Source organism: Pseudorasbora parva, chromosome 10 (genome assembly GCF_024679245.1).
Source record: "Pseudorasbora parva isolate DD20220531a chromosome 10, ASM2467924v1, whole genome shotgun sequence".
NCBI lineage: Eukaryota > Metazoa > Chordata > Actinopteri > Cypriniformes > Gobionidae > Pseudorasbora > Pseudorasbora parva.
This window is the reverse complement of record NC_090181.1, coordinates 48,742,870-48,759,486: the sequence shown is the minus strand read 5'-3', so window position 1 is coordinate 48,759,486 and position 16,617 is coordinate 48,742,870. Positions and strand designations below refer to the sequence as shown.

At 37.9% G+C, this 16,617-nt stretch overlaps 1 protein-coding gene across 4 annotated transcripts in view; it reads left to right on the top strand.

Annotated features, from left to right (window-relative positions):
- The first annotated feature begins 5,344 nt into the window (after positions 1-5,344).
- LOC137091670 (protein unc-79 homolog) overlaps positions 5,345-16,617 on the top strand; it is an 84,831-nt gene continuing 73,558 nt past the window's right edge. For all 4 annotated transcript variants that reach the window (XM_067456305.1, XM_067456303.1, XM_067456304.1 and 1 more), the window contains exons 1-2: positions 5,345-5,472; positions 13,837-13,957. In XM_067456305.1, the coding sequence (XP_067312406.1) occupies positions 5,451-5,472; positions 13,837-13,957 (143 nt within the window). In that variant the 5' untranslated portion in view covers positions 5,345-5,450. The remainder of the gene's footprint in view (positions 5,473-13,836; positions 13,958-16,617) is intronic.

The window sequence follows — 16,617 nt, the reverse complement described above, 5'->3', positions numbered from 1 at the left end:
TTATGGTCATAACTCTTCAGTCTAAGCTAAAAACATGTCTAAAGAGGTTACACACTCTATATCAGTATTGATGGGGAAATATCAAGGTGCCTTTTTGATATTGGGAGGGGATTTTAATGATGCCCCCGATGATGTCATGGATCGAATCCCTCCGCATGCATTACCTTCTTCAAAATTTAAATTTGCTAATTTTCTATGTACCCATCTTTCTATAGTGGATATTTGGAGATTATTTAATTATAATGAAAAGAGTTATTCATGGAGTAACTCTTCTAAATCTTTGCAGTCAAGGATTGATTTATGGTTAATCGACCCAGGATGTGTCCAATGTGTTATTGAAGTTAATTATTGTCACGCACCTCTTTCGGATCATAAAATGGTTGGTTTGGTACTCTCTGGTTGTGATGTTAAAAATAATAGTATGCGAGGATACTGGAAATTAAATAACAAGTTGCTTAGTAATAAGGACTTTATTACCCATGTTCGAAAAGAAGCTCAACAGATTTTTGGGAATAAACAAATGTCATATGTTAAGAACTGGGAGTTATTCAAATTCAAAGTTAGGCAGTCGGCTATATATTTTAGAAAACAAGTTAAAATAACCAATTGGATAAAGAAAAGGAACTAATGACAGAATTAGACTTACTGTTGAAAAATATAAACTTACAGATGATGAAAAAGTTAATCTGGAGACATTAAAAACTCAAATTGATCAGATATATATTAATGCAGCAAAAGGAGCATTCATTCGTTCTAGAGCTAAGTGGTTAGAAAAGGGGGAAAGGAACACTAGTTATTATTTTCATTAGAAGAACGTAATAATAAAAGACAAATTATTTCTTCTCTTAAAATTGATGATGTACCCACTTCGAATCCAAAATTGATTACAAATTATGTGGAATCATTTTACTCTCAGTTATATGAATCTGTATTTGAAATGGATAAATGTTCGCACTTTTTTGAGTCAGTTAAGCATTCAGTTACTTCTATTTCTACTCAATTTCGAGACCTTTGTGACGAAGAACTGAGGAAGCAAGAGATGGTTAATGCTATTCGCTCAATGAAAATAAATAAATCGCCAGGCACAGATGGTCTCTCAGTCGAATGTTATCTCTGCTTTTGGGATATCATCGAAAACCCTTTACTGGAAATGTATAAAGAATGTATTAAATCAAATGAATTATCGACCTCTATGAAACAGGGATTGATGACCCTACTCCCAAAACCAGATAAAGATATTTTGATTTTGGATAACTGGCGTCCTATAACCTTATTAAACGTAGATTATAAATTATTATATCTTATTTATGCAGTTCGTCTAAAATAAGGTCTAAACGAAATTATAAATGAGTGTCAAGCAGGGTTTATGGCTGGCCGACATATAAGCTGGAACATTAGACTAATTTTGGATTTATTAGACTATTCAAATTTGGTAGAATCAGAGGCTTTAATTGTTTTCCTTGATTTCCATAAAGCTTTTGACACTCTAGAGCATCGGTTTATGTATAGGGCACTCAAATCTTTTGGTTTTGGGGAAAGATTTGTTTCTATAATTGAAATGTTTCATAGAGGAATTAATAGTTCTATTAATATATATCCAAACACTTCTAAAAGATTTCCCATTTGTAGAGGAGTGCGTCAAGGATGCCCTATAGCACCTTTCTTGTTTCTTATTGTAGTAGAATTTCTTTCCATAAAAGTCTTGAATTCTTCTGCTATTCAAGGAATTACCATCTTCAACAAACACACCAGATTAACGCAGCTAGCGGATGATACGCTTCTTTTCCTGAAAGATAAAGAACATGGAGCTGCAGCTTTGCAATTAGTAAATTATTTTTCTGTTGCTTCTGGTCTGAAGTTAAATGTAACAAAATGTGAAATAATGTGCCTTTACGAATCAAATGAAGAAAATATATGTAACATTCCAGTAAAAAATAAGATTAAATATTTAGGAATAAATGTTACAAAAGATATAGTGGAGAGACAAGAATTAAATGTTTTCCCTAAACTTAAAAAAGCTCAAAATATATTTAATAACTGGCTTCAAAGAGACGTGACTATTATAGGTAGAGTCCTTCTAACTAAAGTAGAAGGGGTATCTAGGTTTGTTAATCCAGCATTGTCCCTTTTTGTTCAAGATTCAAATTGTAAGAAAATTAATGATTTATTTACTAATTTTGTTTTGAAGGGGGGATTTTGAAATCCACTGCTGCTTCAATATACCTGTATATATTTATATCCTATAACTTCATAATCAAAACCTTAATTAATATTTATCTTCCTATATTACCTATATTATTATAATGATTCTTTCAAGTTATGATTTTGCTTTGTTTCTTGTTTTCTAAAGTGTGTATTTGGTCTCTGAGGAGTGACTGAGGGTCTGGCCTAGAGATGTGTGATGTGTCACTAAACACTGGCAACAAGGTCATGTGTTTGGATTTTGGAGGTATCACACCCCTAACATGTCAGGAGTGCAGTAACAGCGTTTGCTCACTTAGCCCGGCTTACAGATATGAAATATGGATTTGTCTTTCATTTAATTTATTATGTTTTATTCCTTTTATATTTCCTTTTACTGCAACACTAAAGAATCAAGATGAATATTGCCTGTACTATTGTGTGTCCCTCTCACTAAAAGAAAGCACATGTTATCAGTATGTTTTGGTAAGAACTGGTTAGAACTGGAGCTTAATCAGCTCCAACCTTGGAGAGACTGTGTATCTGTGTGTGTGCGCAATATTCTATGTTACAGGTCAGAATGGTGTTCAATGGGCACCCTAAGCGATGGGTGGACTTGTTGTTCTGGACAAGCTGGCGCCTGCTCCAGATCTGGAAGGTCACTACGGGCCTGATTCTGGGGTGAAAGCATCAACAAGTGACACGTCAGTGGAAACGTGCATCAGATTAACTGACCCGAGTGGAAATTTACCATGACTGTGCATTGTCTCTGAGCCAATCAGAACCATCCACATCGCAGCAATGACGTGGATAAGACCTTGAAAACGGTATAACTGTTGGGACAATTGTATGTACGATAGGGCGAGGCAACGAGACGGTGAGAGAGGGAGCGCGGCCTACGAACTCCTTGTGAGACTTGAAGCTGGCTTCTGCTTTTGAAACTGCAAACTATTCTTAAGTAAATGTTTCTTTTATTTATTTGGAATCCTGACTCTGTCTTCATTTCTTCACTACTGGTCCTGGGTCATAAGCTGTTTACCCCTAACAGTTTGGAGGAATAAACATCATCATTTAAGAAAAGAAATTCTTCAAGGTCCAAGAAATGAAGGAGGATTTGAGCTGTTAGACTTTTTTGATTTAAACTATACTTTCAAAGTAAAATGGCTCAGAAATTGTCTACTTAAATCAGACTCAACATGGTTTTTTATACCATACAGTGTTTTTAAAAAGGTTGGAGGTTTATGTTTTTTGTTAATGTGTGATTATTCTATTAACAAACTCTCTGTGGCGTTATCCAATTTCTATCAACAAGCTCTCAAGGTGTGGAAGATATGTTATGTGCATAACCTTTCTCCACATAAAGCAATCTTGTGGAATAATTCTTATATTACAGTTAACCGAAAATCTCTTTATTTAAAGAATTGGATGGATAAAGGAATTTATTTTGTATCTGATCTCTTTGACCAAGCAGCTCAGTTACTTTCTTATGAAAATGTTATGAATAAATGGGCATTTCCTATCAAATATAGAGAATATTATTCTGTAATAGAAGCCATTCCCGAAGGTTTACTGTTGTCATATGTCATCCCTTAACATTTGTAGAATTGAACCCTCTCTTCATTTAAATGGGGTGGACGTTAACAGTAAAATATGCACAAATAAGTTTATTAGGAATTTATTTTATGGAAAGAGATCTATGAAGCCTAGAGGGAAGTTTTTCTGGAACAGTTGTTTTCCAGAGGCTATCTGGGAAAAGGCTTGGTTGCTGCCCTTTCGGTTTTGTATATCGAACAAACTTCGGGAAATACATCTGAAAGTACTCCAGAATATTTATGTTAATAACTATGCTTTATCCAAATTTATGGATATTAATGAAAAATGTTCTTTTTGTTCAGACCAACCAGAAAAAAATATACATCTTTTTTTTGAATGTGTCCATTCCAAAAAATTCTGGGAAGCGTTATCAATACATATCCTACAGAAGTCTGGTTATAGTTGCAAATTAACATCCAAAGATGTTATACTATATTTTGATTCACAAAAGCCTTCTGTCAGTTTTATGATGAATCTTTTGATTCTCTTTGGTAAATTTCATATCCATGAGAGTAAATGGAATAATTCTAAACCCTGTGTGAAGATGTTTATGGCTGATTTTCATTTGTATATTGAGTCTCTTCACTCCATTGATAACACAAACTGTAGAGATACTCTTTTATTTGCTAAAGAGCTGAAGTTAATTGAAAATTGAACTATATGCTGTCATCTTTTTGTTTATTTATTTTATTATTATTATTATTATTATTATTATTATTATTATTATTATTATTATTATTATTATTATTATTATTATGTTTACTTTATACTATGTTTCTATTTTTTTACTTATCTGATCTTTTTGGATGTCTTGTTAAATATCTCATTGTTATGTTATATGTTCTTAAAAAAAATAAAAAATAAATGATCCAGAACATCAGCAGCTGGTGTGTGTGTGAGCGGCGCCCTCTACTGGACATCTGTGAATCTGCATGACGCTTATTAGTGCAGTTTGGTGTGAAAGGGTCTTTTCTTAAAAAGTAACTTAGTAACAAAATAGTGAAATGTATTTTTTTTCACATGATTTTATACAGTTGTATTGCTTGGTTTGTTAAATACACACATTGCCGTATTATGTTCTGATTACGCATTTGATTATCTCTATTAAACTTTCAGATCTTGTTTTTCATGCCCTTAGAGCAATAAAAACACACATCCTGGCTGAGGTCATCATAATAAATGCATGAAAGGGTTAAGAATACGATCATCTTCGTATAGTTGCTCTATATTTAATAACTCAGTCTCTGTATGTTCTTCAGTGAGACACATGCTGGTGTCAAAATGATAGTTGTCATGTTTTCACCAGAGAAGCTCTTGTCAAACACAGACAAAACTAAAAACCACAGAGAGGACTGATGTAAAAGAGTGTGTAAAGGTGAAGGTGTGTGTGTGTGTGTGTGTGTGTGTGTGTGTGTGTGTGTGTGTGTGTCGCCCCGGGAGAGTCCATTATTCTGGACAGGGGAGATGTGCAGAACACACACACACACACACACACAGAGAGAGAGAGAGAGAGAGAGAGAGAGAGAGAGAGAGAGAGAGAGAGAGAGAGAGAGAGAGAGAGAGAGAGAGAGAGAGAGAGAGAGAGAGAGAGAGAGAGGTGTGTTCTCCTCTTCTTCATTGGTTTCTCCCGTTCTCCTCCGCTCGGATCTGCCGATGGTTCCCGGACACTCTCTAACATGTCGACGAAGGCAGAGCAATGTAAGTATCACGAAGCTTGTGTCATATGCAGCTGTATAATATGTTGTTTAATAAAGGTGTGTGTGTGTGTGTGTGTGTGTGTGTGTGTGTGTGTGTGTGTGTGTGTGTGTGTGTGTGTGTGTGTGTGTGTGTGTGTGTGTGTGTGTGTGTGTGTGTGTGTGTGTGAGAGAGTGAGAGAGAGAGAGAGAGAGAGTGCGCGATGGGAGCGGCGTTGTCACGGCAACAGTGGCCGAGCGCGAGGGGAAAGGACGATGATGATGACGACACACATATGGCTTATACACACACAGTAAACAGACGCTGCGATGTTTTAACCCTGCATGTGTGTGTTCGTCTGATCATGCTGAGGTGTTATTCTGATAAACAGAGTCTGTGATGATGATGATGATGATGATGATGATGATGAGCGGTGAAGGCTCAGCTGTGTGTTAGAGGACGCCATTGCTCTCCTCCATCTGTTTGTTGACCGATAGTGTGTCCATTATAACCACAGCTGGTCATTGATGAACACAAGCTCCATCAGTGAAGCTCCTGCTGCTGATCACACGCTATCTGTGCTCATTAGTCAAACAGAAGACTCTATAACTCATTATAGACACGTGTTGATGTGCTTTATAAGCGCTTCGTCTGTAATCTGAGCAAACATGACGGTAAAAAGACCCTGCTGCAACTCATTATGAAAAATATATATAAATAAAGATTACAAATTTGACTAATAATTGTTCATAATGTAATAATTCTCTCAAAATGTAACAAAACTGTGAGGATTTTTGCATAATATAATAAGCTCATAGCCTAATACGTAACTTAATAATAAAGCATCTGTTAAATACAGTAAATGTTCATTATATTATAATTCTCTTAAAATGGCATGTGCATCATGTAGAAATCTGCACAAAGGAAACTAAATGCATAAATCAGCCCTTTGCATTGATTTACAGTATATCCCTCTCTGTGATGATTACCCAGAATGCCTCAGTGTTCAGTCTTCATCTCTCCTCATGTCCTTCTGAACCTGCTCCACACAGAAGGTGAAGCTCTACTCAGACTTATCTTGGTCCGTCTGAACTACATGACCAGGGCTTGACTATCGCCTGTGGCTAGGGGTTTTACAGTCTCTCAGCATTTACACTGGACAAACTTTTGACATCGATGCCATGGGGAAAAAACACCAAATATATATTTTAATGGCCCCCCTGTAGCCATTTCATTCCTTAAAACTCTATATCTATATCAATGTCATCACCAAAATTACATATTCAAAGTTTTTTTCCTCTGGAAAAAAAAACATTTTTATTCATTCCTTTAATGGTTAGTTCATCCAGAAATGTAAATAGTGTGATTAATTCCTCCTGTGGTTGGCCAGCCGTCAGACCTCCGCTCATCTTCACACACAGATGAAGATATTAGTGTTGAAATCCGATGGCTCAGAAAGGCCTTCATTGACACCAATGTCATTTCCTCTCTCAAGACCCATAAAGGCACTAAAGACGTCGTTACAAAGCCCACCTCACTACAGCGGCTCTACAATCATTGATGAAGAGGCCAGAAGAGAGTTAGTGCGGGAAAAAACGAAATAACGACTTGATTCGTTATGGCTATAGTGTTGTAATAGCATCAACAAGAGTGATGGCCGATTTCAAAACAAAGATTCGAACCGTTATGAGTCAGTGAATTGATTCATGATTCGGATCGCGTGTCAAACTGCTGAAATCACGTGACTTTGGCGATCCGAATCGATTCACTGATTCATAATGGTTCGAATCTTTGTTGCGCACTAACTCTATTCTGGCCTCTCCAGTATGTGTTCGATATGAATGTGTTTGTTTAAACAGATATTTGAAGCTCTCTATAGGCCTTCTTCTCATGTCTGAGAGGAGAGTATACGCTGAGTTTGGGTTCATTTATGTGACGCAGCTCTTCTTGCAGTTGTACACAGAGGAACGTTCTGCTCTTTAGTTTATTCAAGTGCTGCAGATTTGTCGTGTTGCTGGTCTTGGCAGCGATTATCTGGTGGTGAATATTGCATTGCGTGCAGTTGGCGTCAGGCCTGTTAAAATGTAGCCAGACTTTTGAACTTTTCCACGTTTTCAATCTCCGTGGGTTGGGACGCTTCCCCTCTGTTTACACGGCACTACAGCCTCACAAGGAAGCTGAGCGTAACCGCTGTAAACTAATGTTTTTTCCCTCACAGCCAATCATGCTGCATGCTTATTGGCTCATTGACGGTGACGAGATTAACCCTGTAGGTATTGAAATTTGGTATCGAATGACTAGACTTTTTATGATACTTCGATAGTATCGAGGCAATTCTGTTGGTACCTAAAAAGTGTGCAACTCGATACCCAGCCCTAATTCTGGGTGTGCTCAATTGTGCAGCAGGTTGTCAAGCTGATCTGGAGATGCTTCAGAGACGCACCAGTAGACATAACTGCCCTTCTGGAGACGTCCCGCTGCCAGTTGTTTTATCCCCTGACCGAGGGGACCCTCGGCACAGATGCACTGGCACACAACTGGCCCAGTTTCCCCCAGTTAGCCTGGACATCTGGTCAGGGAGGACATCTCTTGAAGATCCCTTGAGGAGCAGGTCTTGAAGGTAGTGCCTTACTGGCCCACCCGGTCCTGGTTCTTGGACGACAGACCCTGGCAGATTCCCCTGAGGAAGGACCAGCAGAGTTCCTCGTCTGCCGAACCCTGGATGGAGTTCCTCCAGCACCCTCAATGGAGGTAATGACGCAGGTCTAGTACTTGTGTGTATGCCCGGTCGGTCAGCCCCTGTGCTGGACTAGGTTCCCTTCCAAGGATCCCACATGTGTATTCTTCCACTGTACGGCTTCCCAGATCTGCCGTCTCTGTGTGCTATTGACTCACCCACTGAAGGCAGGATCCACCAAAGAGATTCTCCATATGTGGCACTCCCCTAATGGCCAGTCCATGTGTAACTACATGTTACCTCTATAGACTCTTTCCGTTTAGACTAGACACACTTCTCCAGTGTTATCCAGCTAGTCATGGCTATAAAGAGGAACAGCAGTAATTGACATGCTGTCTAAAGACTTACACAGGGTGCTGGGTGACATTAGTAACCTTGGAGTTTTCTATCTCAGCTCTTTAGATTCATTTAAACACATCTGACTGTGAATACTCGCCAAGACTATTTTTACTGTTCAAGATCAACAAGCAGTGAAAACTAAATTGATTTAGTATTGAAATGCGGCTTTATGTGCACACTTTGGGTGTAAGCAAGGAAAATTATGCACAATACGCGCAATCCCACGCCAAAATTCAAGTTCGAAACAGCAACAATATAGCCTAGAAATCTAGACGCACCCTAGCAGCAGCAAATTTAATCTGCCCACGAGTGTCGTCTAGCAACTCTCAATACCCTTCTGAGCTGTAATCGCCTAACTCTTGCCGGGCCAATCACATCGTGTATAGAGTCGGTGGGCGGGCCATAATGATGACGGCCGAGTTGTGTTTGCATGCTTCTAGTAAATACAGAAACTGGCGAACGGCGGTCTGTCGAATCAGCTTTGACTGCGACTCTGGAAGACTTGAGTTCAGCTTTTCTCTGAGAAAAGAACAAAGAATTGCACTGAAGTCATTCTTAAGAAGGGAAGATGTGTTCAGAGTTTAGCCGACCGGATACGGCGAATGTTTAATCTGTCAGCGAGCTCCGCTTCACCTTCGTTGCTCTGGTTGGTGTAGCGCTATCCTATCGCGTGCAGAGGGAGTTTGACAGACAGCCGTTTATCCGCCCCTCGGATTGAGCCGTCAATGGGGAGTTTCCAGACCAAACATCTTGATGTGGGTCCGGCTTGTCAGGCTAGCAACAATATTCATCCGGAGCAGATGAAGAGTGAGTGAGCGGAGGAGAGTGTGTGTGTGTGTCGCTCGCTGACCGAGAGAAAGACGCTGCTATCTGGCTCTGTCCTGAGGAAGTTAGTATTTCAGATGTTTCAGTATTGAGGTGTTTCGAAAAATCTACATGTGTGACAACTGTACATTGCACTTACACTGCTGGAATACACACGTGTTTGGGAGGTGTTAATGTCAAGCCCTGGTTATGACCCTTTTTTGGAGAACAGTTATGCAGATTCTATTGAGCATTTTTTTTTTCATTGCTCATTTCTTTCTTGAACTGTTGCCATAAATATGAAGGCACAGCAGTCTCTAGAAGGCCATAATCATAGTGAATGAGAGTTCATGTTCAAAAGGAGGATATGTGCCTGATTCAAACCTGTATAGACATAATAATAAAAAAAAAATATTCCATTGTTCTCCTTGATTGCAAAGTCCCCTGCTGATCACGTCTCTCTTCTTCTGAACCGTCGGATTATATTTAATACGACTGAAAGCCACAGAAAACAGAGGCGAAGCATGAGTAACAGCTGATCTCTGCTCACTGAGTTCATTTGTCTGTCTGATGTGGGACAGAACTGGACATGGCACAGAGTTAGAAAACATGTCTCAGCTGTAACGCTATGACCAGGGTTTCCACGGGTCTTAAAGTCTTACTTTGACCTTACACAATTTATGGCCTTAAAAATGTCTTCAATTGGAGTGTTAAACTCAGTATCATGGCATTAAATCAGGGCCCTATGATCTCTGCAATGCAGAATCCATTCATAAACATGAAGTTTACTGACATTACCACTTGTGCGGACAGGAAGAAGTTTAGAAGGTTGATTAATAAAATGTCAATAACAAATGTAGGGATGACCCCTAATAGTCGACGATTCGATGCATCGATATGCAGGACCGGATTCGACCACTGATCTCATGGTCGAATCTTCGCGGGTGTTATGAAACGAGGATCATACCATTTTGGCAATATGGGTGAGCTCAATATTAGTGTTATAAAGACGTGTCGTGGCGCTGAGCGATCGCCCCTTTAGGGCCCTGAGCTTTGCAGCGGACGCTCCGCGCCTTTAAAATTCGAACACATATACACAGACGGCGGCATTCGACGCCTGTCCGCGGCGATTAAATGTATATTTCCCTCAAATCGTGAATGTACACCCTGTGCTACAAGATACACTCATCGTGCAGCTCTTCTGTCAGAAGTCGATTCAAAATTGAGTTCGCGCGTATATGATGTTCACGTCTGCCTGAAGTGAGATCCTGAGACACGGCGCTGAGCTTCAGTCTGGTGCAGAACGTGCATATAAACGCACTCAACGTGTTCTTTTCCTCTATAGGCAGGTGTTTTTTTAGGTTTATTTATCAAAATGTTCTTTTATATATTTGTGTGATGTTCTGTTTCGATCGCGGCTTTTAAATGTTACGAGAGAACGGTTAATTTACGAATGTGTAGTGTAGCCTAGTTTGATCACTTTATTAAGAGTGGTGGCTGTGTGCCGTGTGTAAAGTAAAATAAAAATAGTCTTAGCTTCCTGCTGACTAGTGTCCTGCCCTTCCCAACCCTTCCCAAATGTATGTATGATTGATTCTGCGTTCGTTTCATGTACGTGCTGATTGATAGTGTATAATTATATATAATGTATAATGTACTGACAATAACAAGGGGGCGCTGTTAACACAATGCCGTGCCCTGTGGTCAGAACCTGCGGTCAGTCACATGAGGGGACAGTTCACCCGAAACTGAGCATTCAGGCATCATTTACTCGCCCTCGTGTGAGTCAGTAGCAGGGGTAGGAATCGCCAGAGGACCCACGATATTATAGTATCACGATACTTAAGTCACAATACAATATTATCACAATACTTAAATCACGATATGATATTATCACAATACTTAAGCCACAATACGATATTATCACAATACTTAAGCCACAATACGATATTATCACAATACTTAAGCCACGATACAATATTATCACAATACTTAAGCCACAATACGATATTATCACAATACTTAAGCCACGATACGATATTATCACGATACTTAAGTCACAATACAATATTATCACAATACTTAAATCACGATATGATATTATCACAATACTTAAGCCACAATACGATATTATCACAATACTTAAGCCACAATACGATATTATCACAATACTTAAGCCACAATACAATATTATCACAATACTTAAGTCACTATACAATATAATAACAATACTTAAGCCACGATACGATATTATCACAATACTTAAGCCACAATACGATATTATCACAATACTTAAGCCACAATACGATATTATCACAATACTTAAGCCACGATATGATATTATCACAATACTTAAGCCACAATACGATATTATCACAATACTTAAGCCACAATACGATATTATCACAATACTTAAGCCACAATACGATATTATCACAATACTTAAGCCACAATACGATATTATCACAATACTTAAGCCACGATACGATATTATCACAATACTTAAGCCACGATACGATATTATCACAATACTTAAGCCACAATACGATATTATCACAATACTTAAGCCACGATACGATATTATCACAATACTTAAGCCACAATACGATATTATCACAATACTTAAGCCACGATACGATATTATCACAATACTTAAGCCACAATACGATATTATCACAATACTTAAGCCACAATACGATATTATCACAATACTTAAGCCACAATACGATATTATCACAATACTTAAGCCACGATACGATATTATCACAATACTTAAGCCACGATACGATATTATCACAATACTTAAGCCACGATACGATATTATCACAATACTTAAGCCACGATATGATATTATCACAATACTTAAGCCACAATACGATATTATCACAATACTTAAGCCACGATACGATATTATCACAATACTTAAGCCACGATACGATATTATCACAATACTTAAGCCACGATATATTATCACAATACTTAAGCCACAATACGATATTATCACAATACTTAAGCCACAATACGATATTATCACAATACTTAAGCCACGATACGATATTATCACAATACTTAAGCCACGATATATTATCACAATACTTAAGCCACAATACGATATTATCACAATACTTAAGCCACAATACGATATTATCACAATACTTAAGCCACGATATGATATTATCACAATACTTAAGCCACAATACGATATTATCACAATACTTAAGCCACGATATGATATTATCACAATACTTAAGCCACAATACGATATTATCACAATACTTAAGCCACAATACGATATTATCACAATACTTAAGCCACAATACGATATTATCACAATACTTAAGCCACAATACGATATTATCACAATACTTAAGCCACGATATGATATTATCACAATACTTAAGCCACAATACGATATTATCACAATACTTAAGCCACGATATGATATTATCACAATACTTAAGCCACAATACGATATTATCACAATACTTAAGCCACGATACGATATTATCACAATACTTAAGCCACGATACAATATTATCACAATACTTAAGCCACGATATGATATTATCACAATACTTAAGCCACAATACGATATTATCACAATACTTAAGCCACAATACGATATTATCACAATACTTAAGCCACAATACGATATTATCACAATACTTAAGCCACAATACGATATTATCACAATACTTAAGCCACGATACGATATTATCACAATACTTAAGCCACAATACGATATTATCACAATACTTAAGCCACGATACGATATTATCACAATACTTAAGCCACAATACAATATTATCACAATACTTAAGCCACGATACGATATTATCACAATACTTAAGCCACAATACGATATTATCACAATACTTAAGCCACGATACAATATTATCACAATACTTAAGCCACAATACGATATTATCACAATACTTAAGCCACAATACGATATTATCACAATAATTAAGCCACGATACGATATTATCACGAGTGTTTGCTTGAGTTGACTGAAGAAGAGCAAGTGTTGTTTTCTGAGAAACTGATGATAATGAAGTGAGTTTGAGCTCAAGAGCATCTGTCATTGGGGATGAACACTGAGCTGATGTTTCACACTGTCAGGTGTGTGTGTGTGTGTGTCTGTGTGTGTGTGTGTGTGTGTGTGTGTGTGTGTGTGTGTGTGTGTGTGTGTGTTTTAAACAGAAAATCGCCTTCAGTCGTTTCTCTTCTCCAGTGAATGAGTCTTTAGAGATCTGAGCATCATCAGTGTTTCTGCAGTGATCAGATATAACCTTTCTACACAGTCTAGTGTTGTAAATTGTTAACTCATTGTGTGCTTTCAACACGTTTACATTTAGAGAACATATGGACGTGTTCCCTTCAGTTTATCCTTAAAAGATGTTTGATTGGTGTTAAGCCTGCAGAAACCCTGTGAGCACACACAGACCGGGGATGGTTGGAGACTGCTGAGTGTTAATTATGTGTCACTTTGCTCTTTATTTGTTTAGTTGGCTCTAAGATTCGATACTTGCAAGAGTATCACAACCGTGTGCTTCACAATATTTACCCGGTGCCGTCGGGAACAGACATTGCAAACACTCTGAAATACTTTTCCCAGACGCTGCTCAGGTAAGTGCACTACACTGGAGATAGGGCACACACACACACACACACACACACACACACACACACTCACACACACACACACACACACACACACACACACACACACACACACACACACACACACACACACACACACACACACACACACACACACACACACACACACACACACACACACACACACACACACACACAGCATCACAGTGTTTGAGACGCCATGAGAGCGGTGTATGCAGGAACATCAACACATTCTAGATTAATCTAACCACACAGAGAGTCTGGACTGCAGTGCTGTTCTGTGTGTCCTTAAGTTTTGTCTTTTAAATGTTTAACTATGAAACATTACAGCTAGACTCATGAGATGATGTTATTTAGGCACTTGTTCATGTTTAGCTTTCACATATCAATGAAAGCAGCTTAACTCTTTCCCCGCCAGGGCCGCCAGTGTTTTTGACCATTATCAGAGTCTCTGCTTTTTGCTCAGGCAAATTTTTTATCAACACTTGTTGATAATGTGGGTACATTATATTACTAAAAAAAATCTTCTTTTTGATCAGAAAGCTGAAAGCCTACAAGGGCTGCCAAAATTGCTCAAAAACGTTTGAATATTCCCTCTAAAAATAAAAACGAATATTCAAACTACTCGAACATCTGGTTGCGGATTACGTCAATAACAGGACAAATTAATACAAAGAGACATAACTTCTTGTATAGGTTGTCTATTAAAGTTTATACATATTTGACAATGGATTACTCACACAAAAACAAGTAAATCCACTAATGGCCAAGACCGCAGCCCTCACACTTGAGCTGGGCTCTGCACTTTCTGCCATCTTCACTGCAAGACTTTCAGCATTGAAGCTGGCCTAACAGTGCGCCTCCTGTGACCTGTGACCTGTGACCTGTGACCTGTCCCTGAACCCCATGAGCACACTCACTTGCAAAGCAGACAACTACGCCTCTACTACCACAGGCGTTTTTTCCCCACTTTTTATTTTATTTTTTATTTTAATATTAATTTTCACCTTCAAAATTCATTTTTTATTGAATATATATTTGAATTTAGAATATTCATTGACAGTCCTGAAGCCTCCAGTGTTTATAAGCAGAGCTTTTATTGCTGAGCAGGTCCTGTGCTCCTAAAAACGCATTGTCGCATTTCGCAAGTTTCATCGTATGGCTAAAAAAATCTGCCCTCGAGTCATTTCCATTCATAATTTCACGTGTATCGCAAATTATAGGCCTGTCATATATTTTTATGTCCCAGATGTTTGTAAAGTCCAGAGAGTAATGAGATTGAAATGTACTCAGTGTCAGAATAATGGGCCTGTTGCTAAATTAGGGAATAATCAGGAGAAGTGGGACAGTTTATCTGACAGGACTGATGAGCGGCTTTATGATGAAGCCCATGAGCTCATCTGTCCATTTAGGCAACATTTACTGTCCAGAAACAGATTGGTCCAGTCAAATGGGTAATAATCCGCCTCTTTTTTTAAATCACATATCACATCGGAAAGGTGTTTACTTTCAATAAAAAATAAGAAAATGTTCTAAATGTGGAAATAAAGTGCCTAATGAAATGTTTAATAATAATATAAGCATTTATTGGGTAGGGTTAGGGGTCGGTGTAGGGAGGGCGTTTAGTGTCCCTTTACGGCGGCATCCATTTAATACTTTAAATATTTAAAGTTATTACTGCATCCTGTTAATGTACAACAATACTGAGGTGCAAATAGTGTGTATGTGATAAAGTACCAATTGCATGTCATTATATTTACACATATTGCAAAGAACTGCTACTTTTATATGGCGTAAATAGAATATATCACTATATATAGGATATGTAGGTAAATATCATCTACAGCTATTTGAACTGAGTGGAAGTATCATCTATTTCTAAGATCATTTTATTTTCACTGAGTGTAAATATAATTGCTAACACTTGGTGTAAACAGACACTGCTTATTTTTTATTTGTTTATTTTATTGTTTGTTTATTTTTGTTTTTTCATTTTATTTGTTTTTACTTCGTTTATACATGATCAATAATAAATCAAAATCTTGACTTGAGCAATATTCAGAAACGGTGCAGTTTGCTATTATTATTCTGAACTTTTATTAGATTGGAAAAAACACAGAATTACAAAAATAAGGATAACTGATGTTTGAGAGGAAACACCAAATCATACACCAATAGTTTGTAATTCAGTTCAGGGAAGAAGGAGGGGAAAATTACAGCCTCGCTGCTCGCCACAGTAATTCAATAATTTAATACACATTTTAATAATATGAATAAAACAGATTTAATGCGTTTTACAGGGAAACGTTAACTGCTAGAATGCGGACGCTATAGGCTAATTCTGTCATGTGACAGTTATTTGCGTTTCCATGCTAGTTTTTTTGAATTTATGCGTTAAAGTTAAACGGAAAAAGATTGTCGACACTTGCTAAAAATGATGATATTTTACATTTCCTCGGATGGAAACCTGGCCAATGACGGGGAAAGAGTTAATGAAGGATCTGCTGGATAATGTCCAGAAAGTTTAGCATCTGACAACAATATGTGTGTACAATGTTAGTGTGTGATTCCTGTCGTGTGTTTATCAGTGTGTGTGTGTGTGTGTGTGTGTGTGTGTGTGTGTGTGTGTGTGTGTGTGTGTGTGT